Source organism: Pan paniscus, chromosome 20, assembly GCF_029289425.2.
Source record: "Pan paniscus chromosome 20, NHGRI_mPanPan1-v2.0_pri, whole genome shotgun sequence".
NCBI classification, from domain to species: Eukaryota; Metazoa; Chordata; class Mammalia; order Primates; family Hominidae; genus Pan; species Pan paniscus.
The window spans coordinates 18283221-18301334 of NC_073269.2; the positions used below are offsets into that span (position 1 = coordinate 18283221).

Here is an 18114-nt window from a genome sequence, read left to right on the forward strand (position 1 = left end):
TGTTTTTCATTTATCTTGTGTATTTAATAATAAAATAAAAACGATCATTTATTTACTTATGTGTTTATTTAAGAGATGGGGTCTTGCTGTTGCCCAGGCTGGAGTGCAGTGGCAGGATCATAGCTCACTGCAGCCTTGAACTGCTGGGCTCAAGCAATCCTCCTGTCTCAGCCTCCCAAGTAGCTGGAACTACAGACATGGACCACCACACCCGGCTAATTAAAAAACATTTTTTTTGAGATGCAGTTTTGCTCTTGTTGCCCAGGCTGGAGTGTAATGGCGTGATCTCAGCTCACTGCAACCTCTGTTTCCCAGGTTCATATGATTCTTCTGCCTCAGCCTCCTGCGTAGCTGGGACTACAGGTGTGTGCCACCACGCCTGGCTAATTTTTGTATTTTTAGTAGAGACGGGGTTTCACCCTGTTGGCCAGGCTGGTCTCGAACTCCTGACCTCGTGATCCACCCGCCTCGGCCTCCCAAAGTGCTGGGATTACAGGCGTGAGCCACCGCATCCAGCTAATTAAAAAAAAAATTTTTTTTAAGATGAGTCTTGCTATGTTTCCCAGGCTGGTCTTGAACTCCTTGTCTCAAACAATCCTCCCACCTCAGCTTCCTTAAGTAGCTGGGATTACAGATGTGAGCCACCAAGCCTGGCTATTTATTATTGATGTATCAGTCAACCAATTATTTATTTATTTTAGTGTGACTCTCTGGACAGATTATGTAAGATAAGGACACCTAGGACACTGTTTGCCCAAGAAAGATTCATTCTCCTCCCTTTCTCCCTGCCTCCTGGTCTAGGAATGACCCGAGACCTTCTTTTTTCTCCCCCTAACCATTTAGCAAGACAAGTTTAATTGGCTCACGCCAATTTGGGAGGCTGAGGTTGGTGGATCACTTGAACTTACGAGTTCGAGACCACCCTGGCCAACATGATGAAACCCCGTTTTTACTAAAAATACAAAAAATTAGCTGACCATGCTGGTGCATGCCTATAGTCCCAGCTACTTGGGAGGATGAGGCAGGAGAATTGCTTGAACCCCAGAGGTGAGCCAAGTGAGCCAAGATCGCACCACTGCACTCCAGCCTGGGCAACATAGTGAGACTCCATCTCAAAAAAAAAAAAAAAAAAGTAAACTGTGATCATCATAGAGAAATTTGAAGATACAAAGAAGTATCGAGAACATCAAGATTCCCAAATCCCACCACCCGAAGGTCAGCTTGGTACAGTGTCTTCCAGTTTTTCTTTACTTACATTTTCATATTTGTACATTTGAGATCATAAGGTTTACCTCCCCTTGATTCCTTTTTAAAAACTCATTTTCCCCTCTTATCATTTCTTCTTTTCTAGACAGGGTGAGCTGCCACTGTTCTCCATGCTGGGAATGCTCTTTCCAAAACATCTGCCTGGCTGCCTCCTTCTCTGTTCAAACATCACCTCCTCTTAGGAGCCCTCCCTGATTGGCTGACCTAGACTAGGGAACCACGCATCACTTCTTCTCTTGTGCAGCTTTCGCTCTGTTGCCCAGGCTGGAGTGCAGTGGTGTGATCACAGCTCACTGCAACCTCCATCTCCTGGGCTCAATCGATTTTCCTGCCTCAGCCTCCCAAGTAGCTGGGATTACAGGCACCCGCCACCATGCCTGGCTAATTTTTGTATTTTTAGTAGAGATGAGGTTTCGCCATGTTGGCCAGGCTGGTCTCAAACTCCTGACCTCAGGTGATCTGCCTGCCTCAGCCTCCCAAAGTGCTGGGATTATAGGTGTGAGCCACCATGCCTGGCCTCCTTGATCCCTGTTTAAAAACTTGTTTCTCCCACTCATCATTTTTTGTTTGTTTGTTTTTTGACAGGGTTTCACTCTGTTGCCCAGGCTGGAGTGCAGTGGCGTGATCACAGCTTATTGCCACCTCTGACTCCAGGGCTCAAGTGATCCTATCCTCCTGTCTCAGCCTCCTGAGTAGCTGGGACTACAGATGTACGCCACTATGCCTGGCTGATTTTTGTATTTTTTTTGTTTTTGTTTTTGTTTTTTGGTAGAGATTGGGTTTCATTATGTTGCCCAGGCTGGCCTCAAACTCTTGGGCTCAAGTGATCCACCCATCTCAGACTCCCAAATTGCTGGAATTACAGGCATGAACCACTGCGCCCAGCACCCCCCACTCATCATTATATGGTGAGCCTTTCCCCTGTATCCTTAATATTCTCCCAGCAGACGATTTTTAATGATGACATAATATGCCATCATACGGAAGGACCATACGGTATTTAACTGATCTCCTATTGTCAGGCTTTCAATTGCTTCCAGTTTTGTTCTAATTTTGTAAATAACTCTGGGATGCATATCCTGATATAAACCTTCAACAGCATCGCTGATTAGTTGAGCTTAGATTTCTTCAAAAGGCATTTAAACCAGGAAGCCAAGGGAGAAAAACAAGAAACGAATACAAAATCTGGAAGGGAATCAAACACATCCTGTAGGTGAGCTGCCACTGTTCTCCATGCTGAGAATGCTGTTTCCAAAACATCTGCCTGGCTCCCTCCTTCTCTGCTCAAACATCACCTCCTCTGAGAAGCCCTCCCTGATTGCCTGACCTAGACTAGGGAACCACCCATCACTTGTTCTCTTGTGTAGCTTTCGTTCCTATTGGGCTTCCCATAGTACATACACATTTGCTTAGTGTCTCCTGTTTTCTGGGTGATTGATTATTTATCATGTTTACCGTTTGCATCTGTCTCTCCTACCAGGGTGGAGATTTTAGTCTGCCTTCTTCGTTGCAGTGTCTCCAATCACCTAATCATTGCCTGGCACACAGTAGGTGCTCAATAAATGATTACTGGATAACTGAAAGGATGTTAAGAGAATAAATGTGGTGCCAGGATCTTACAAAGGGCTGCCTACCCAGGTGGGCAGCCTCTGCGGTACATCTGTGTCCATGGATTCCAAGACGCTTGGAGCGACTGTCTGGACTCTCCGTTGATCTCAACTACTAGCTTGTTCAGAGCTGGGTAAATGGAGTTGGCTGGCAAGGCCACACCCACTGGCTTCACCTCCAGCACCAGTCATGGAGGACAAAGATTTCCAGACACTCTGCTTGCCTATGGCCAAACAGATCAAGGTGCATTCTAGGACAGACCCAGGGCAGGGCTAGCCCAAGGGAGATGGCTGGGCACGAAGGCAGAACCCAAGAGTGCTCCAATGCAACAGCTGTGTCCTCCTCAGCAGAAACTCAAAGATGGGCACCTTAGCCCCTGCACCCTGGCATTGACAGACGCTACTGGTTGTTTTAGGGGTGGAGAGAGGGGTTATCTCACTTTGGGAAGCCTCAGACAAGAGTTCACATGCAAGTCGTTTTATTTAGGAGGAGTTATAAATGGAATTGCGTCCTCCTGCTACACACAAAAAAATGTTTAAGTCCTAACCCCCTGGTACCTCAGAATGTGATCTTATTTGGAAATAGGGTAATTGCAGACGTAATTAGTTAAAATTAGGTTGGACTGGAGTAGGGTAGGTTCTGATCCAATACAACTGATGTCCTTCTAAGAAGAGGAGAAGACACACACACACACACACGAAGGGAGGATGCTTTTTTTCTTTTTTCTTTTTTTTTTTGAGACGGAGTCTCATTCTGTCGCCCAGGCTGGAGTGCAGTGGCATGATCTTGGCTCACTGCAACCTCCACCTCCCGGGTTCAAGTGATTCTCCTGCCTCAGCCTCCCAAGTGGCTGGGATTACAGGCACCCGCCCACCACACCTGGCTAATTTTTGTATCTTTAGTAGAGATGGGGTTTCACCATGTTGGCCAGGCTGGTCTCAAACTCCTGACCTCAAGTGATCTGCCTGCCTCGGCCTCCCAAAGTGCTGGGATTACAGGCGTGAGCCACTGTGCCCAGGCTGGGAGGATGCTATTAGATGACAGAAGACTGGAATGGAGAATGAAGGCTCTAGAAGCCAAGGAATCCCAAAGATTGTGGGAAACCAGCAAAAGCCAGGAAGAAGCAAAGAAGGATCCTCCCCCGGAGGCTTTTGAGGGGCGTGTTGTCAGCTCTGCTAACATCTTGGGGTTGGACTTCTGGCTTCCAGAACTGTCAGACCATAAATTCCTGTTGTTTTAAGCTACCCAGTCTGTGGTGCTTCATTATAGCAGCCCCAGGAAATAAATCTAAAAGTTCATCCCAGGAAATACCAGACAGGGAAGGGAAGGTGGCAAGTGAAGGGTGTGTACGTGACCAGGTTAATCCTGCGGGCAACCAGAGCCTGATCCCACTGGAGAGATGCAGGGCAGAGCAAAACGCCCGACAGGGAGGGAGCTGGGGTATTTATCCACTGACTTCTCCAGGCACTGGCTGGGGACTGCTCCTAGGGGTTGTCCATGCAGGCCAGGTGATCACAGCAGCCCCAGAGAGAGGCAGAGAGTGACAGCTGATTGCAGTATAAGGCATCCCCGTCCTCAAGGAACCTTGGTCTTCTGACCCAGGGTTTCCTGACAGAAACCTTACTGACATTTGGGCCTGGATCATTCTCTATGGTGGGGCAGAGGTGGGGGATGCTGTGCATTGTAGAATGTTGAGTAGCATCCGTGGCCTTTACCCACTTGATGCCAATAGCATCCTCCTTCTTCCCATCCAGTTGTGACAACCAAAAATGTCTGCAGCCACTGCCAAGTGTCCCCTGGGGGCAGAAATCATCCCTGGGCGAGAAGCTGTGTTCTAGGTTCACATTAAGGCCAAATCATTGCATGGGCTGCTAACCAAAGGACGAGGGTGGGATGTCAATGTGTGGAAAGTGCTAGAAAGCTACTCTGAGTTAGTGGTTAATAGCAGGGCCAGCAAGGGGAATAAAGTAAGACCTCTCACACCTCACTCCACTTCCTCAGGCACTGCTGGAGCTGTTACAATGAAAAATTCATGCACATTTCTAAAAGGAACACCATGCAGGGTGGGGAATTTGACTTACACGGAGGTCACCCCGGGCCAGGATCAGTTCTAAACACTTCATGCGAATCCACCTTACTTAGTCCTCATGCCTTGTGAGGTGGGACTATGCTTCTCTTCGTTTTGCACATGTGGAAATAGTGGCACAGAGAGGCCAAGCACCTTGCCGAAGGCTGCACAGCAAGGAAGTGGAAGAGTCGGAAGGAACCCAGGCAGGCTGACACCTGAGTCTCTGCTCTTAACCACTCAGTTTGTGTCCCCAGAGGTGGCTTAGCTCTAAGCTTAGAGGCTTCCAGGGCAAACACCCATTGGACGATGATGTTTATAACCGAGCCCTCTGGAAATCATGCTTCCTGTCCCACCACTGGGCACGCCCCCAGCATCTTAATCTGAACCCCCAGACGCTTTCTCTGGTCATCCAACCCTGTGACATATCCCTTTTTTATGCTCACAATTTTTTTCAGCTCCCATTCCCCACTCCCATTCTCTCCCTGAGTTCCCAGCCTTCTCCATTTCCCAGTCTCTTTCCCTCTCAGGAGGGTTCATTTCCTGCTGGAGCCTCCTCTCACACCAGCCTTGCAAAGTAAAAACCTAGAACCCACAAAAATTCCCCAGCGAGTTTTGGCCAATTGGGCTGACCCTTTGTCCAAGCTGTTTGCAGGTGAGGGCCAAGAGAGGGCCTGAGCTCGGATCTGCTGCCTGTTCCCAGAGATGCTACACTCAGACGAGGTTTTCATGCAAATTAGAACACGATGTCCCTTCCCCACATCCTTTTTTCTGTCAATAAATTATCAGGATAACAGTAGAAATCGTATGTTGTCTATGATATGAATGACATTCTTGTGCAGTGCGTGACAGGCGCAACTGTTCATGTGGCTCCTTTTGCTGCCTACTCCCAACTAAAACGGGCCTTTGTTGATCAGGATTACAAGGATGAGTTTTTGCAAATCTCCCTCCACCCACAAGTGGGGAAATTCCTTAACCCATTTATGCCGGAGGTTGCAATTTTTGTGTGTGTGAAAAATCAGACCTTAGTGATGACCTTGAGCAGCAGGATGTAAATAACTCCCACAGGATTAGCATTCCAATAATGGAACACTAGGCATAAATGGGTTGTTAAGGAACATACATTAGGACCAAGAGGAAAGTTCAGCTTCTCTGTGTACAGGAGGAGGAAGCCAGGTATTGCTCGGGGCAGGCCAACCGCTGGCCTAAACTTCAATGGTAATTTCAGCCCTTAGGGCAGGTGAAGAGGAGACCTCCACTGGTCAACAGAGCTGTGTGTATGGAGCAGCCCCAGGGTGCTCTATGGGGTCACTACAGTTGTGGCATCCTTGTGTTTGATCCTGAATCCTTGGCTCTGCCCCGCTCCAGCTGCTGACAAGTGACCTGCCTGGGGACTGCTTACCTGCTTAGTAGGTGAGGGAAGGTGAACTGTGGTGAGGACAGAGTGGGGTTTAAAACTTGCACACCTAAATATCTATCAAAATTATAAATGCATTTAGGCTGGGTGCAGTGGCTCACACCTGTAATGTAATCCTAGCACTTTGGGAGGCTGAGGCAGGAGGATTGCTTGAGGCCAGGAGTCTGAGAGCAGCCTGGGAAACATAGTGAGACCCCATCTCTATAAAATTGTTCTTAAAAATTAGCTAGGTATGGTGGTGTGTGCCTGTGGTCCCAGCTACTCAGGAGGCTGGGGTGGGAGGATCACCTGAGCCCAGGAGTTTAAGGCTGCAGTGAGCTACGATTACACCACTGCGCTCCAGCCTGGACGACAGAGGGAGACCTTGTCTCTAAAAAAACAAAACAAAAATCTTCCCCAAAAATAAAATTATAAATGCATTTAGTCTTTGATCCTGCAATCCCACTTCTGGGAATGGAGACCCTCCAACCCCCTAGCTATATCTGCAAAAGTATGAAGAGGTACGTGCAACATGCTCCTGGCAGAGCAGCATCACGTTCCATGTCAGTGGACAGGAAGCCAGTCAAGCATTTCTCTTAATGGCAAACAAATAAAACTATGGGCAGCCACACAATAGAATGCTATGCAGCTGTGCAAAAGAATAAAGAAGGCCAGGCGTGGTGGCTCACGCCTGTAATCCCAGCACTTTGGGAGGCAGAGGCGGGAGGATCGCTTGAGCCCAGGAGTTCCAGACCTGCCTGGGCAACACGGAAGAACCCTGTCTCTACAAAAATTAGCTGGGCATTCTAGTGTGCACCCGTGGAGAGACTGTCCATGTCCTGCAGTGGAAAGATCTCTAGAACGTGTGGTTATGAGAAAACAAAAATCACAGAATTGAACAGCATGTATAGAATGCTATTCCTTGGGATAAGAAAGAGGGGGGAGGACATAGATTCGATTATGCTTATAATTATAATTGCATAAATAAACATTGGAAGGATATTCTGAGGAACTAAAGGGGTTGCATATTGTGGGAAGAGGAAGTAGCATGCAAGTGGGGGCAGGGATACATCTTTCCAGAAACATCCCTAACAGTTTTAAGATCTAGGGCAAGAGTACAAAAGCAGACCACATACTACAGGGAAATATTGAAAAGGTAACTAAATAAAACATGCTGTGTGCTTCTACTTTGCAAATATACCTTCCTTTACACTTTGGAAGGTCAGGGTGGAATTTAGAATCCGGATATCTGCACTGGGTCAAGGTGTGGGGAGAGCCAGCCCTGTCCTGTCCCTTTCTCTTCTTAGTCATGGCTCTGTCCTGCCAGAGGGGCTCCACACATATGTGTGGGCATTCCAGCTTGTACATCCAAGCTCTGGCCACATTTGTGTCAACAGCCACCCCTCGGATGTCCTTGGCCCTCAGGTGGGTTACGAACAGATCCATATGAGAATTGCACGCAAGTTCATGGAATCTGGCCATGGGCAGGGAATTCCAGGATCCTGGTAACTCAAAACATGGTCTACAAAGTGGGGCACAAGCTCTTGGTAGACACATCCCCTTGGCTCCAGGAACTTCTCATCCCACGGGGAGTGGTATGGCTGGAGAAGGGCTGGGTGAGCCTCAGGGCAGGGAACCCTTGCCTACGTCCAAAGATATTACTCTATCTTTTATCTGTGTTGGTTTTTGGATCACATAACCTTTCCGTATTCAAAAATCTAAAATTATATCTAAACACTTGCACAATGAAAAATGATGTTGCATCTGGGGGCCCTCCAGACTTCTATGCCCTATAGTTAGAATTCTGCTCATAAGCCCCTGTAATCTTCAAAAGCCTGAGCCTCAGGCCAGCTTCAGTGGGGCTGTGTTGTCCTTGGGCTGCCTTTCCCAGCTCAGGGTCCCTCCATTGCAGCCTTGGAGTCTCACTGGTCCCAGGAGGCCACCTCCCTGAGACTCTGATTGTCCACACACACTGTCCCAACATCACTTACATTGTAGAGGAGATCAGTCCACCCTTCCATGGTTATGCACTGGAAAACAGTCAGCACTGCAAACAGGATGTTGTCGAACTGAGTGATCCCGTTGTTGGGCCCTTCCCAGTAGGGCTGACATTTGGTCCCATTGGGGCAGGTGCGGGCGGGCTCTTCTGTCCCACATGGAGCCGGAGACTCACCCTGAATGTCATCTACAAAAGGGAAGGGGAGAAAAGTCAGGGGAAGGAGCAGGGAAAACCAGCTCTGAGAAATAGGGACCAGTGACTCTATAATGCTGTTGGAACGAATAACTTTTGGGACAAACGTGATCAGTCTTCAAAGAGATCAATGTTTGGCTTTCGGGGTCTATTATTTGTTTTCTATTGATTAATTTCTTCTCTGAGCTTTACTACTTTTCTCTTTCTGTTTTCCACGAGTTTTTTTTTTTCTATTCTTTTCCTAAACTTTTGAGATGGATGGATTAACTGCCGTTAAGGCTATAAATTGCCTTTAAGTGTGGCTTTACCTGCATCTCAAAATTTTGTCATGCATTATCATTATTGTTCAAGTAAAATATTTTCTAATTTCCATTATTATTTCTTCTTTGACCTATGGGTAATTTAGATGTATTTGTTTTTTAAAAAAACTTATTAGGGGTGTGGGGGTGTGTGTGTGTGTGTGTGTGTGTGTGTGTGTGTGTGTGTGTATATATATATATATGAAGACAGAGGGGAGCGGGAGACGGGGAGAGAAGGGGGAGAGAGAGAGCGAGAGAGAAGTATAAAAAAGTATAAAACAGTATAATGATTCACCATGTACCTATCACCAATTTAGACACTTACCTACTTACTTCTGGCAAATTTTGTTTCATCTATTCCTCTGTATCCCCTCCAAACACTTTGCCTTGCCACTAGAATTTTTTTTTTTTTTTTGAGACGGAGTCTCATTCTGTCACCCAGGCTGGAGTGCAATGGCATGATCTCACCTCACTACAATCTCCGACTCCCAGGTTCAAGGGATTCTCCTGCCTCGGGCTCCCAAGTAGCTGGGATTATAGGTGGCCACCACTGCACCTGGATAATCTTTGTATTTTTAGTGGAGATGGGGTTTCACCATGTTGGCCAGGCTGGTCTCGAACTCCTGACCTCAAGTGATCCGCCTGCCTCGGCCTCCAAAGTGCTGGGATTACAGGCGTGAGCCACTGCACCCAGCCTAGAATATTTTTAAAGCAAAGCTCAGACATCATATCATTTCATCCATAAATGAGAGGCATGTCTGTTAATCTGCAAACACTTTTAGAGTTCTCTTTTTGTTACTGATTTCCAGCTTAATTGCATTACGGTCAGAAAATATGTTTTGTATTTGTATTTTTTTCAGCTTTTTGACCTCTGTTGAGACAAACTTTATGGTCCATAATATAGTCAGTTTCAGTAAATGTGCCGTGTGCATGGTGCAGCTGGTAAGTGCAGCCTTCTTCCGACATCCATTAGGACAAATTTGTCAAGCGCATTGTGTTATTCTCCTATAAGCCTTGCTGATTTTTTTCTTCTTGGGATGTACTGGGCTCAGGGAGCTGTTCTGGGGGTGAGGGACACCAGTACACACAGTTCCTACCCTTGCCTAAGGGTAAGGAACAGGAGCTGAGCTTTCTCCCCAAATAGCAGGAGGCAGGCTGTGAAAATGCCACAAGGAGAGAGAAACGTGCCAACAGACACCCCTTTTGCTGGAAACCAAAGACAGCTTCCTGGGGAGGTGGCAGTCAGGCTGAACGCTGAAGGTCAGTCCAAATCTTAAGGTATTGATGGGGTAGGGAGGCAGGAAAGCTCACATCTGGGAGTGTCCTCATTTTACCAGCACAGCGGGTCTGAGAGGACCTTATTCTGTGAGCGATGCTTTTGAAGGTTTTCAAAGACGACCGTGGCATTGTCGGACAAGAAAACAAACAGCTGAGTGTGTGTAAACTCCAGCTTCCTACTCAACAAAAATATCTCTCAATGTATGTGCTACAGACTTTGCAGCACCAATTCTCTGCTCCCTTGACTGAGCACACAGCAGAGGGAAATAAACCAATGCTGAATGAATGAATCTTGTTGGCCTTTCAAGCTCTGGCTGAATAGAAACTCCAAGTCTAGCCTCGCCATGAACTTAAGTTGTTGGAAACGCCTTCCTCACTTATGCTGGACTTGGTACATGAACTATTATTTGATAAATACAGGTTGGAAGGCAAAAATCTTTTAAACATAAGGCTCAGGGCAGAGAACAAAATAAATCCATGGGTTCCTATAATAAATGAGAACTATCGTTTAGCATGGCACCTGTGCCTGGAATCTTCTCTGTCCCCACGCCATGTCCAAGTCTGGCTCAGTTCCCACCCTCCATGTAGGCTCTTTGTGTAGCCCAGTTAACAAAGCCCCAGTCCCTCCCTCCCCTCCCTCCCTTCCTTCCTTCCTTCTTTCCTTCTTTCCTTCCTCTCTTTTTTTTTTTTTTTTTGAGACAGGGTCTCACTTTGTCACCCAGGCTGGAGTGCAGGCACCATCATAGCTTACTGCAGCCTTGCAGCCTCCAATTCCTGGGCTCAAGTGATCCTTCTTCCTCAGCCTCCTGAGTAGCTAGGACTACAGGCATGTATCACCACTCATGGCTAATTTTTAAATTTTTTTATTTTGAGACGAAATCTCACTCTGTTGCCCAAGCTGGAGTGCAGTAGCGTGATCTCGGCTCACTGTAACCTCTATGTCCCAGGTTCAAGTGATTCTCCTGCCTCAGCCTCTCAAGTATGTGGTACTACAGGCACACGCCACCATGCCTGGCTAATTTATTTTTTTTGTATTTTTAGTAGAGACCCCCAGGGTTTCACTATGTTGGCCAGGCTGGTCTTGAACTCCTGACCTTTTGATCCGCCTGCCTCGGCCTCCCAAAGTGCTGGGATTACAGGCGTGAGCCACTGCACCCAGCCAATTTTTAAATTTTTATTTTAGCAGAGACAGGGTCTGGCTATGTTGCCTAGGCTGGTCTCAAACTAACGGCCTCAAGGGATACTCCCACCTCAGCCTCTCAAAGTGCTGGGATTACAGGTGTGAGCCACTGCACCTGGCCCCTTTCAGGCATACAATAGCTACTGAATTTTCATATTTAGGGGGGCGTGGGTATAATCACACATTAGCCTTCACTGTTAAAAATGGCTGCAAATGAGGGGTCTTGTTTCCTCTAACTATTTTGGAAGCTCTTAGAAAGCAGGAAGCCTTCCACTTTATCTTTGCTTCCTTCTAAGCGATTGGCACGGTGCTGGGCACACAGGAACTGGGCTCCCGACACTGAGGAATGCTACTGAAAACGGGTCTATCTTTAGCAGCTTTGCAATCCCCCTCAACCCCCCAACCACCGACACGAAACACTCTGAGCGTTGCTTCTAGAAAAACAAGCGTCCAGAGTGTCTGAGGAATTCGGTTATAAATACATTTTAAAATTAACCCACTGCCTGGGTGTCTGTATATATCTGTCTCTTACTCACACGTCTTATATTTTTAATCGTGAGCTAGCTTTTCAGTCTTTCTCCTAAATCGAGGCTTCCTCCCCTCTGGTGGCACCACCCACATCTGTCCCCTCAAAACCCCACTCGGACCCAAGCCAACCCCATGGCCTCTTCTCCTTTAGCTAGTCTAGGGTAGAAAAACATAAAATAAAACTTCACAGAAACCTAGGATCCAGGAGTCCTGGTTTCTCTGCTCACGGCTGATTTTTCCAAGAGGCCCTGCCCCATATTCATTCTCTCTCTCTCTCTCTCTCTCTCTCTCTCTCTCTCTCTCTCTCTCTCTCTCGCATTTCCGCCTGGGTGACGAGGCCAGGAGCAGAAATAGCTCTGCCTCAATTAACACCTTCTTCATCGGGGAAAGAAATAATTAGGACATTCCATATTGAGCAAACTTCACAAGCCCAGGAGAGAAAGAGACAGGAGGAGCAAGAGAAAAAGAGGAAAAAAAAAAAAAACCAAAACCCACAAAAAAACCCAAACCTCCAACCATTGCAAATAAACCTTCCCCAGTGGGTTTTCCCTCCCCCTGGGGAGGCGTGGGGAGGGAGGGCTCAGGGGCTGCCTCTGCGGATCCACTTGGGGGTCACTGGGTGGAGAGGGTGGGTGGAAATCCACTCCCAGACAGAATCTTCTTCTGTGGCTGCCTTTCCCAAATAAGGGGCCTGAAACCTCTTTCTCAGCCCACCTGGGTTCCCCTTTGGGCTTCTTGATTCCTTCTATCCACTCCTTCAATTCACAGCTCCCTTGACCCAAATCATCAGAACCAGAACTGCTATTCAGTCTGTCTGCACCCAGATGGCCAGTGGTCCAAATACTGAAATACTGAAGGCATCCCTTCCTACTTGATTCCATTTCATTCTGGAGCTTTAGAGAGCAAGCAGCTAGAGTTTGGACAGGCAAAGATTTAACTGAAAACGTATCCAAGGGCTATTTGGTTCCTGAGTGTGGATCGTGGTGGACACACTGCTTCCACACTGCTGGTTCAGAGCTGAGCCCTGGGAGAGTGTCTCTGCGCTGCCTGGCTTTTCCGGGGCTCACCCTACCCCCAGACCCAGCCACTGAAGGGTTAATGTGGGCATAGTCAGAGAGGGGCAGAATGCTGCTGAGTGCTAGGTTCTGATTGGTTGGTGCCAGGACTCCCAATTGGGGTATCTCTGGCACATCCTGGGGGTTGGGGGAGACCAGGAGGACTCATCCAGTACTCTCACCCAGCACTCAGGGCAGAGAACAAAATAAATCCATGGGTTCCTATAATAAATGAGAACTATCGTTTAGCATGGCACCTGTGCCTGGAATCTTCTCTGTCTCTCACCTTCTACAAGGTACCACTCACAATGCATTGAGGCAATAACCCTTTTCTGGCCCAACTCTCCCCAATTCTTGCTTGCTTTAGAAGTCAGCACTGGTCGAGGTCTGAAAGCACCCAGAATACCTGTTCCACTCAGCCAGATGTGCCAGGCATTAATTCCCACTCTAGGAGCAGTCCTCACCAATGTCAAAAAGAAGCCAGTGTATAAATACCCCAGCTCCCTTGCCCCTTGGCTGGGACGGCTCTGAGGTGTGTGTTCTTTTTTTATTTATATTTTTATTTATTTATTTGAGATGGAGTCTCACTCTTTTGCCAGGCTGGAGTGCAATGGTGTGATCTTGGCTCACTGCAACTTCTGCCTCCCGGGTTCAAGTGATTCTCCTGCCTCAGCCTCCTGAGTAATTGGGACTACAGGTGCCTGCCACCACACCCAGCTAATTTTTGTATTTTTTAGTACAGATGGGGTTTCACCATGTTGGCCAGGATGGTCTCTGACTCCTGATCTCAGGTGATCCACCCGCCTTGGCCCCCCAAAGTGCTGGGATTACAGGCGTGAGCCACCGTGACCAGCTGAGTTGTGTGTTCTTTGCTGTCTCCCAGAGGTGCCCAGGGGGATCCAGTCCCAGTTTTAAGTGATAACCCGCTTGATAGCACACTCTTTAAAAGATCCCTTCTTTCTCTGCTCACTTCCTCATTCCCCCGATGGTGCTTCCTGGGATCATTCCCAAATAAACTCTTTCTCTGCTGGGTCACCTTCCGTGGAACCCCACCCCTTTCAACAGCTAAGATCTCAGAGTCTATTTCACTCACTGCCTCTCCTGTAGTGCTCTCTGAAGGAGACGGTCCTCCCAGCTGCCAGGAGAAAGAAGCACACCCCTGCCTAATCCTCCCAAGAGCTTGTCCCTGAAGGAGAAAACTGGAAAGATGCATCATGCTCCGTGGACCTACCTGTCCCCTCTTCAAAGCAGGTGGTATGAAATTTTCCCATATAAAATTCTAACCCTATGATTGCAAAAATAAGGATTGCAAAAAATAGGAGGAGGCCGATCTGCAGCAAAGGGATCATCGCCTTCATGATCGACTTCAGGACGACTTGTAAACCTGGGGGGACACAGAGAGAGGCCCCATAAGCCCATGAGCAAGTACCCCCAAACCCCGCCACCAAGACGCCCAGGTCTCTCCCAGACAAAGCAGGTGTGCTCCTGAGGGAACATTAAGCACCCAGGAACCTGGGGATTGGGCAATGGTGAAGGAAGCACCACACGGAGGCTGATCCTTATCATGGGAACAACACTTCCTAGGTTTTTTTTTTCCTTTGAGACAGGGTTTTGCACTGCTGCCCAGGCTGGAGTACAGTGACACAATCACAGCTCACTGCAGCCTCAACCTCCTGGGCTCAGGTGATCCTCCTGTCTCAGTCCCTGCAATAGCTAGGACTACAGGCATGCACCACCATGCCTGGTTAAGTTTTAAAACTTGTTTGTAGAGATGGGGTCTTGCTATGTTGCCCAGGCTGGCCTGAAACCCCTGGCCTCCAAGCACTCAAACTCCTCAGCCTCCTAAAGTGCTAGGATTATAGGTGTGAGCCACCATACCTGGCCCCTATTATTATTATTATTATTATTTTTTGAGACAGAGTCTTGTTATATCGCCCAGGCTAGAGTGCAGTGGTGCCATCTCGGCTCACTGCAAGCTCTGCCTCCCAGGTTTACGCCATTCTCCTGCCTCAGCCTCCCGAGTAGGCCCAGCTAATTTTTCGTACTTTTAGTGGAGACAGGGTTTCACCATGTTAGCCAGGATGGTCTCGATCTCCTGACCTCGTGATCCACCCGCCTCGGTCTCCCAAAGTTCTGGGATTACAGGCGTGAGCCTCCACGCCTGGCCTTATTATTTTTTAAAAAGCACTTTTAACTTTAAAGTATTTATTTATTTATTTATTTTAATTAGCCAGGCATGATGGTGCATGCCTGTAGTCCTAGCTACTCTAGGGACCGAGGCAGGAGGATCACTTGAGCCCAGGAGGTTAAGGCTGCAGTGAGCTATGATTGTGCCACTGCGCTCCAGCCTGAGCGGCAGAGCAAGACGCTGTCTCAAATAAATCTATATATATATTTTATAGAGACAGGGTCTCACTATGTTATCCAGGCTGGTCTCGAACTCCTGACCTCAAGCGATCTTCCAGCCTCTGCCTCCCAAAGTTCTGGGATTACAGGCATGAGCCACCGAGCCCAGCCAACTTTAAAGTACTTAATAAAGGTATTTGACATGCTGTTCCATTTGATGATCTTTTGGGCAAGAAAGGGGTGGGAGTCCATTGCTTTTGGAGCCATATTCCTGGGTGTTGGGCAACTTGCACCCAGAAGAGGGAGCCATTTTCTTAATTTTTTTTTTTTTTTCTGCCAAGAGGTGGCGTCTTTTCCTCATTCATAAAAGGCTGCCATATAGGCTGGTTGCTGCTCTGGGTAGGAAAGCGGTTGGCGGTCCCAATTTCAACCCCAAGGAACCAGACTCAACATTATTTCACTGGCTTCTAGTGACAAACCCCTGAGGTGGCCATATATGTAAAGTCACTCCCATTTTACAGAAGTGGGAAGCAAGGCTAACAGAGATGCTGTGATTCACCCAGAGAATGCATGAGACATGGCAGAACTAGGCAGGGCGCGGCGGTTCATGCCTCTAATCCCAGCACTTTGGGAAGCTGAGGCCAGCGGATTAACTGAGGTCAGGAGTTCAAGACCAGTCTGGCCAACATGGTGAAACCCCATCTCTACTAAAAATACAAAAAATTATCTGGGCATGGTGGCCAGCGCCTGTAATCCCAGCTACTTGGGAGGCTGAGGAAGGAGAATTGCTTGAACTTGGGAGGCAGAGGTTGCAGTGAGCCAAGATGATGCCACTGTATTCCAGTCTGGTCTGTCTCAAAAAAAAAAAAAAAAAAAAAAAAAGGCAGAACTAGGATTTGAACCCAGGTCCATCTGAAACGAAGCCCCATGTTTGCCCATGTGCTGATGTTGCTTTCTCTGTTCTGAGCAACCCAATTCAGAAAGATGGTGGTGAATAAGAAGGCAGGGGGCCAGGTGTGGTGGCTCACGCCTGTAATCCCAGCACTTTGGGAGGCTGAGGCGGGCAGATCACGAGGTCAGGAGATCGAGACCATCCTGGCTAATATGGTGAAACCCCGTCTCTACTAAAAATACAAAAAAATTAGCTGGGCGTGGTGGTGGGCGCCTGTAGTCCTGGCTACTCGGGAGGCTGAGGCAGGAGAATGGTGTGAACCCGGGAGGCGGGGCTTGCAGTGAGCCGAGATCGCGCCATTGCACTCCAGCCTGGGTGACAGTGCGAGACTCCGTCTCAAAAAGAAAGAAGGCAGGGAACAGTCCCCGAAGGGACACAGTGGAACAGAAGACACACCCAACTGGGCATCTGAAGACCTAAATCTGGGGGTATTGTCATCAGTCAGGGACCCCGTGCAAGCTCTTAGCCTACCAAGCTCAGCCTCCAGTAGCCTCTCATCTAACAAATGGTTCATTCATGGCGGCTGAATTACTCTGGGCTTCAAATCCTTTTGGGAGAGGAAGGGGTTAATACTGAAATTCGCATCCTGCACTAAAAGTTCCACTGTTGTAAGACTCGAAGAATGTTAATAATAATAATAGCTGGCCAAGCGTGGTGGCTCACACCTGTAATCCCAGCACTTTGGGAGGCTGAGGCGGGTGGATCACTTGAACTCAGGAGTTTCAGACCAGCCTGAGCAGCGTGGTGAAACCCTGTCTCTACAAAATACAAAAAAATTAACTGGGCATGGTGCTGTGTGCCTGGAGTCCCAGCTATTTGGGAGGCTGAGATGGTAGGATTGCTTGAGTCTGGGGAGGTTGAGGCTGTACTGAGCTGTGATTGCACCACTACACTCCAGCCTGGCGACAGAGCAACAGCCTTAGTTAGTATTTCTTTGCCCATCACTGGCTTGTTTTTTTTGAGATGGGCTTGCTCTGTCACCCAGGCTGGAATACAGTGGCATGATCACGGCTCACTGCAGCCTTGACCTCCTGGGCACAAGTGAGCCTCCTGCCTCAGCCTCCCGAGTAGGTGGGACTACAGGCACACTTCACCATACCTGGTTCCACTACCATTTTTTTCTTGATTAACTCAGGTCTGAACGATGACAACATCCTATGTTTGTAACCACTATGGTATCTACTAGGAAAGTCTATGATCAAAATGAAGGTTCAAACATATGGCCTGAGGCTTTGCTTCTTGATTGGAGGAACTTCCCATGGCTCTTGATGGGTGGAGACCACAGTAAGAGAGGGAAGCTGTCAGGATAGCTCGAGGGGCCATGCCACTCCAAGGGCTTAAAAATGTAATGTGGGTGCTAACAGATGCAGCGTGGTGCAGTGGTTAAGGTGCTGGATACTCTTGGTGTCCGGCCAAGATCCCATTTTCTTTCTAGTGTACCTGCCCTCCAGCTGCTATGGATGTTGGTTGCTAATGCCTCCCAGCTGCCTCTCTTCTTAGTAGAATTGCCCTTGGTGATCAAAAGCTATCTCATCTGGGAGCTACTGCGTCTCTACCTCCCATCCACAGTGACTGACCATAGAAGTACAAAAGGCCGGCATCCTTGCCATGCGTTGGAGGACAACTCTGGTGTCACACACACTCCAGCTGAAATTGCATCCCTGCTCTATCCATTCCCCAGCCCCACCCTGCTGATCTCCTGCTGTCTCTCCCAAGAGCCGTCCCCCAATAAAGCAGGTGCATCTGAACACCCACCTAAGTATCTGCTTCAAGGGAACCTGACCTAGTCATCCGCTTACTAGTGAATTCCAAACCTCAGCTTCACCATCTGTAAATGGGGACTGCAATAGTACCTCCCTCATAGGATTAAATGAGAGAGTTCACACACAGTGAAGTACCTGGTAAGTCATAGGTGGTCATTAAACAGAGACTCTTGTTACTATTGCTATT

The 18114-nt window shown here is 48.0% G+C and overlaps 1 protein-coding gene across 10 annotated transcripts in view; it reads right to left on the minus strand.

Annotated features, from left to right (window-relative positions):
* CACNA1A (calcium voltage-gated channel subunit alpha1 A) overlaps positions 1 to 18114 on the minus strand; it is a 418969-nt gene that overhangs the window by 146608 nt on the left and 254247 nt on the right. For all 10 annotated transcript variants that reach the window (XM_034945842.3, XM_034945843.3, XM_055103184.2 and 7 more), the window contains exons 7-8: positions 14098 to 14250; positions 8327 to 8520 (exon numbers count right to left, since the gene is read on the minus strand). In XM_034945842.3, the coding sequence (XP_034801733.3) occupies positions 8327 to 8520; positions 14098 to 14250 (347 nt within the window). The remainder of the gene's footprint in view (positions 1 to 8326; positions 8521 to 14097; positions 14251 to 18114) is intronic.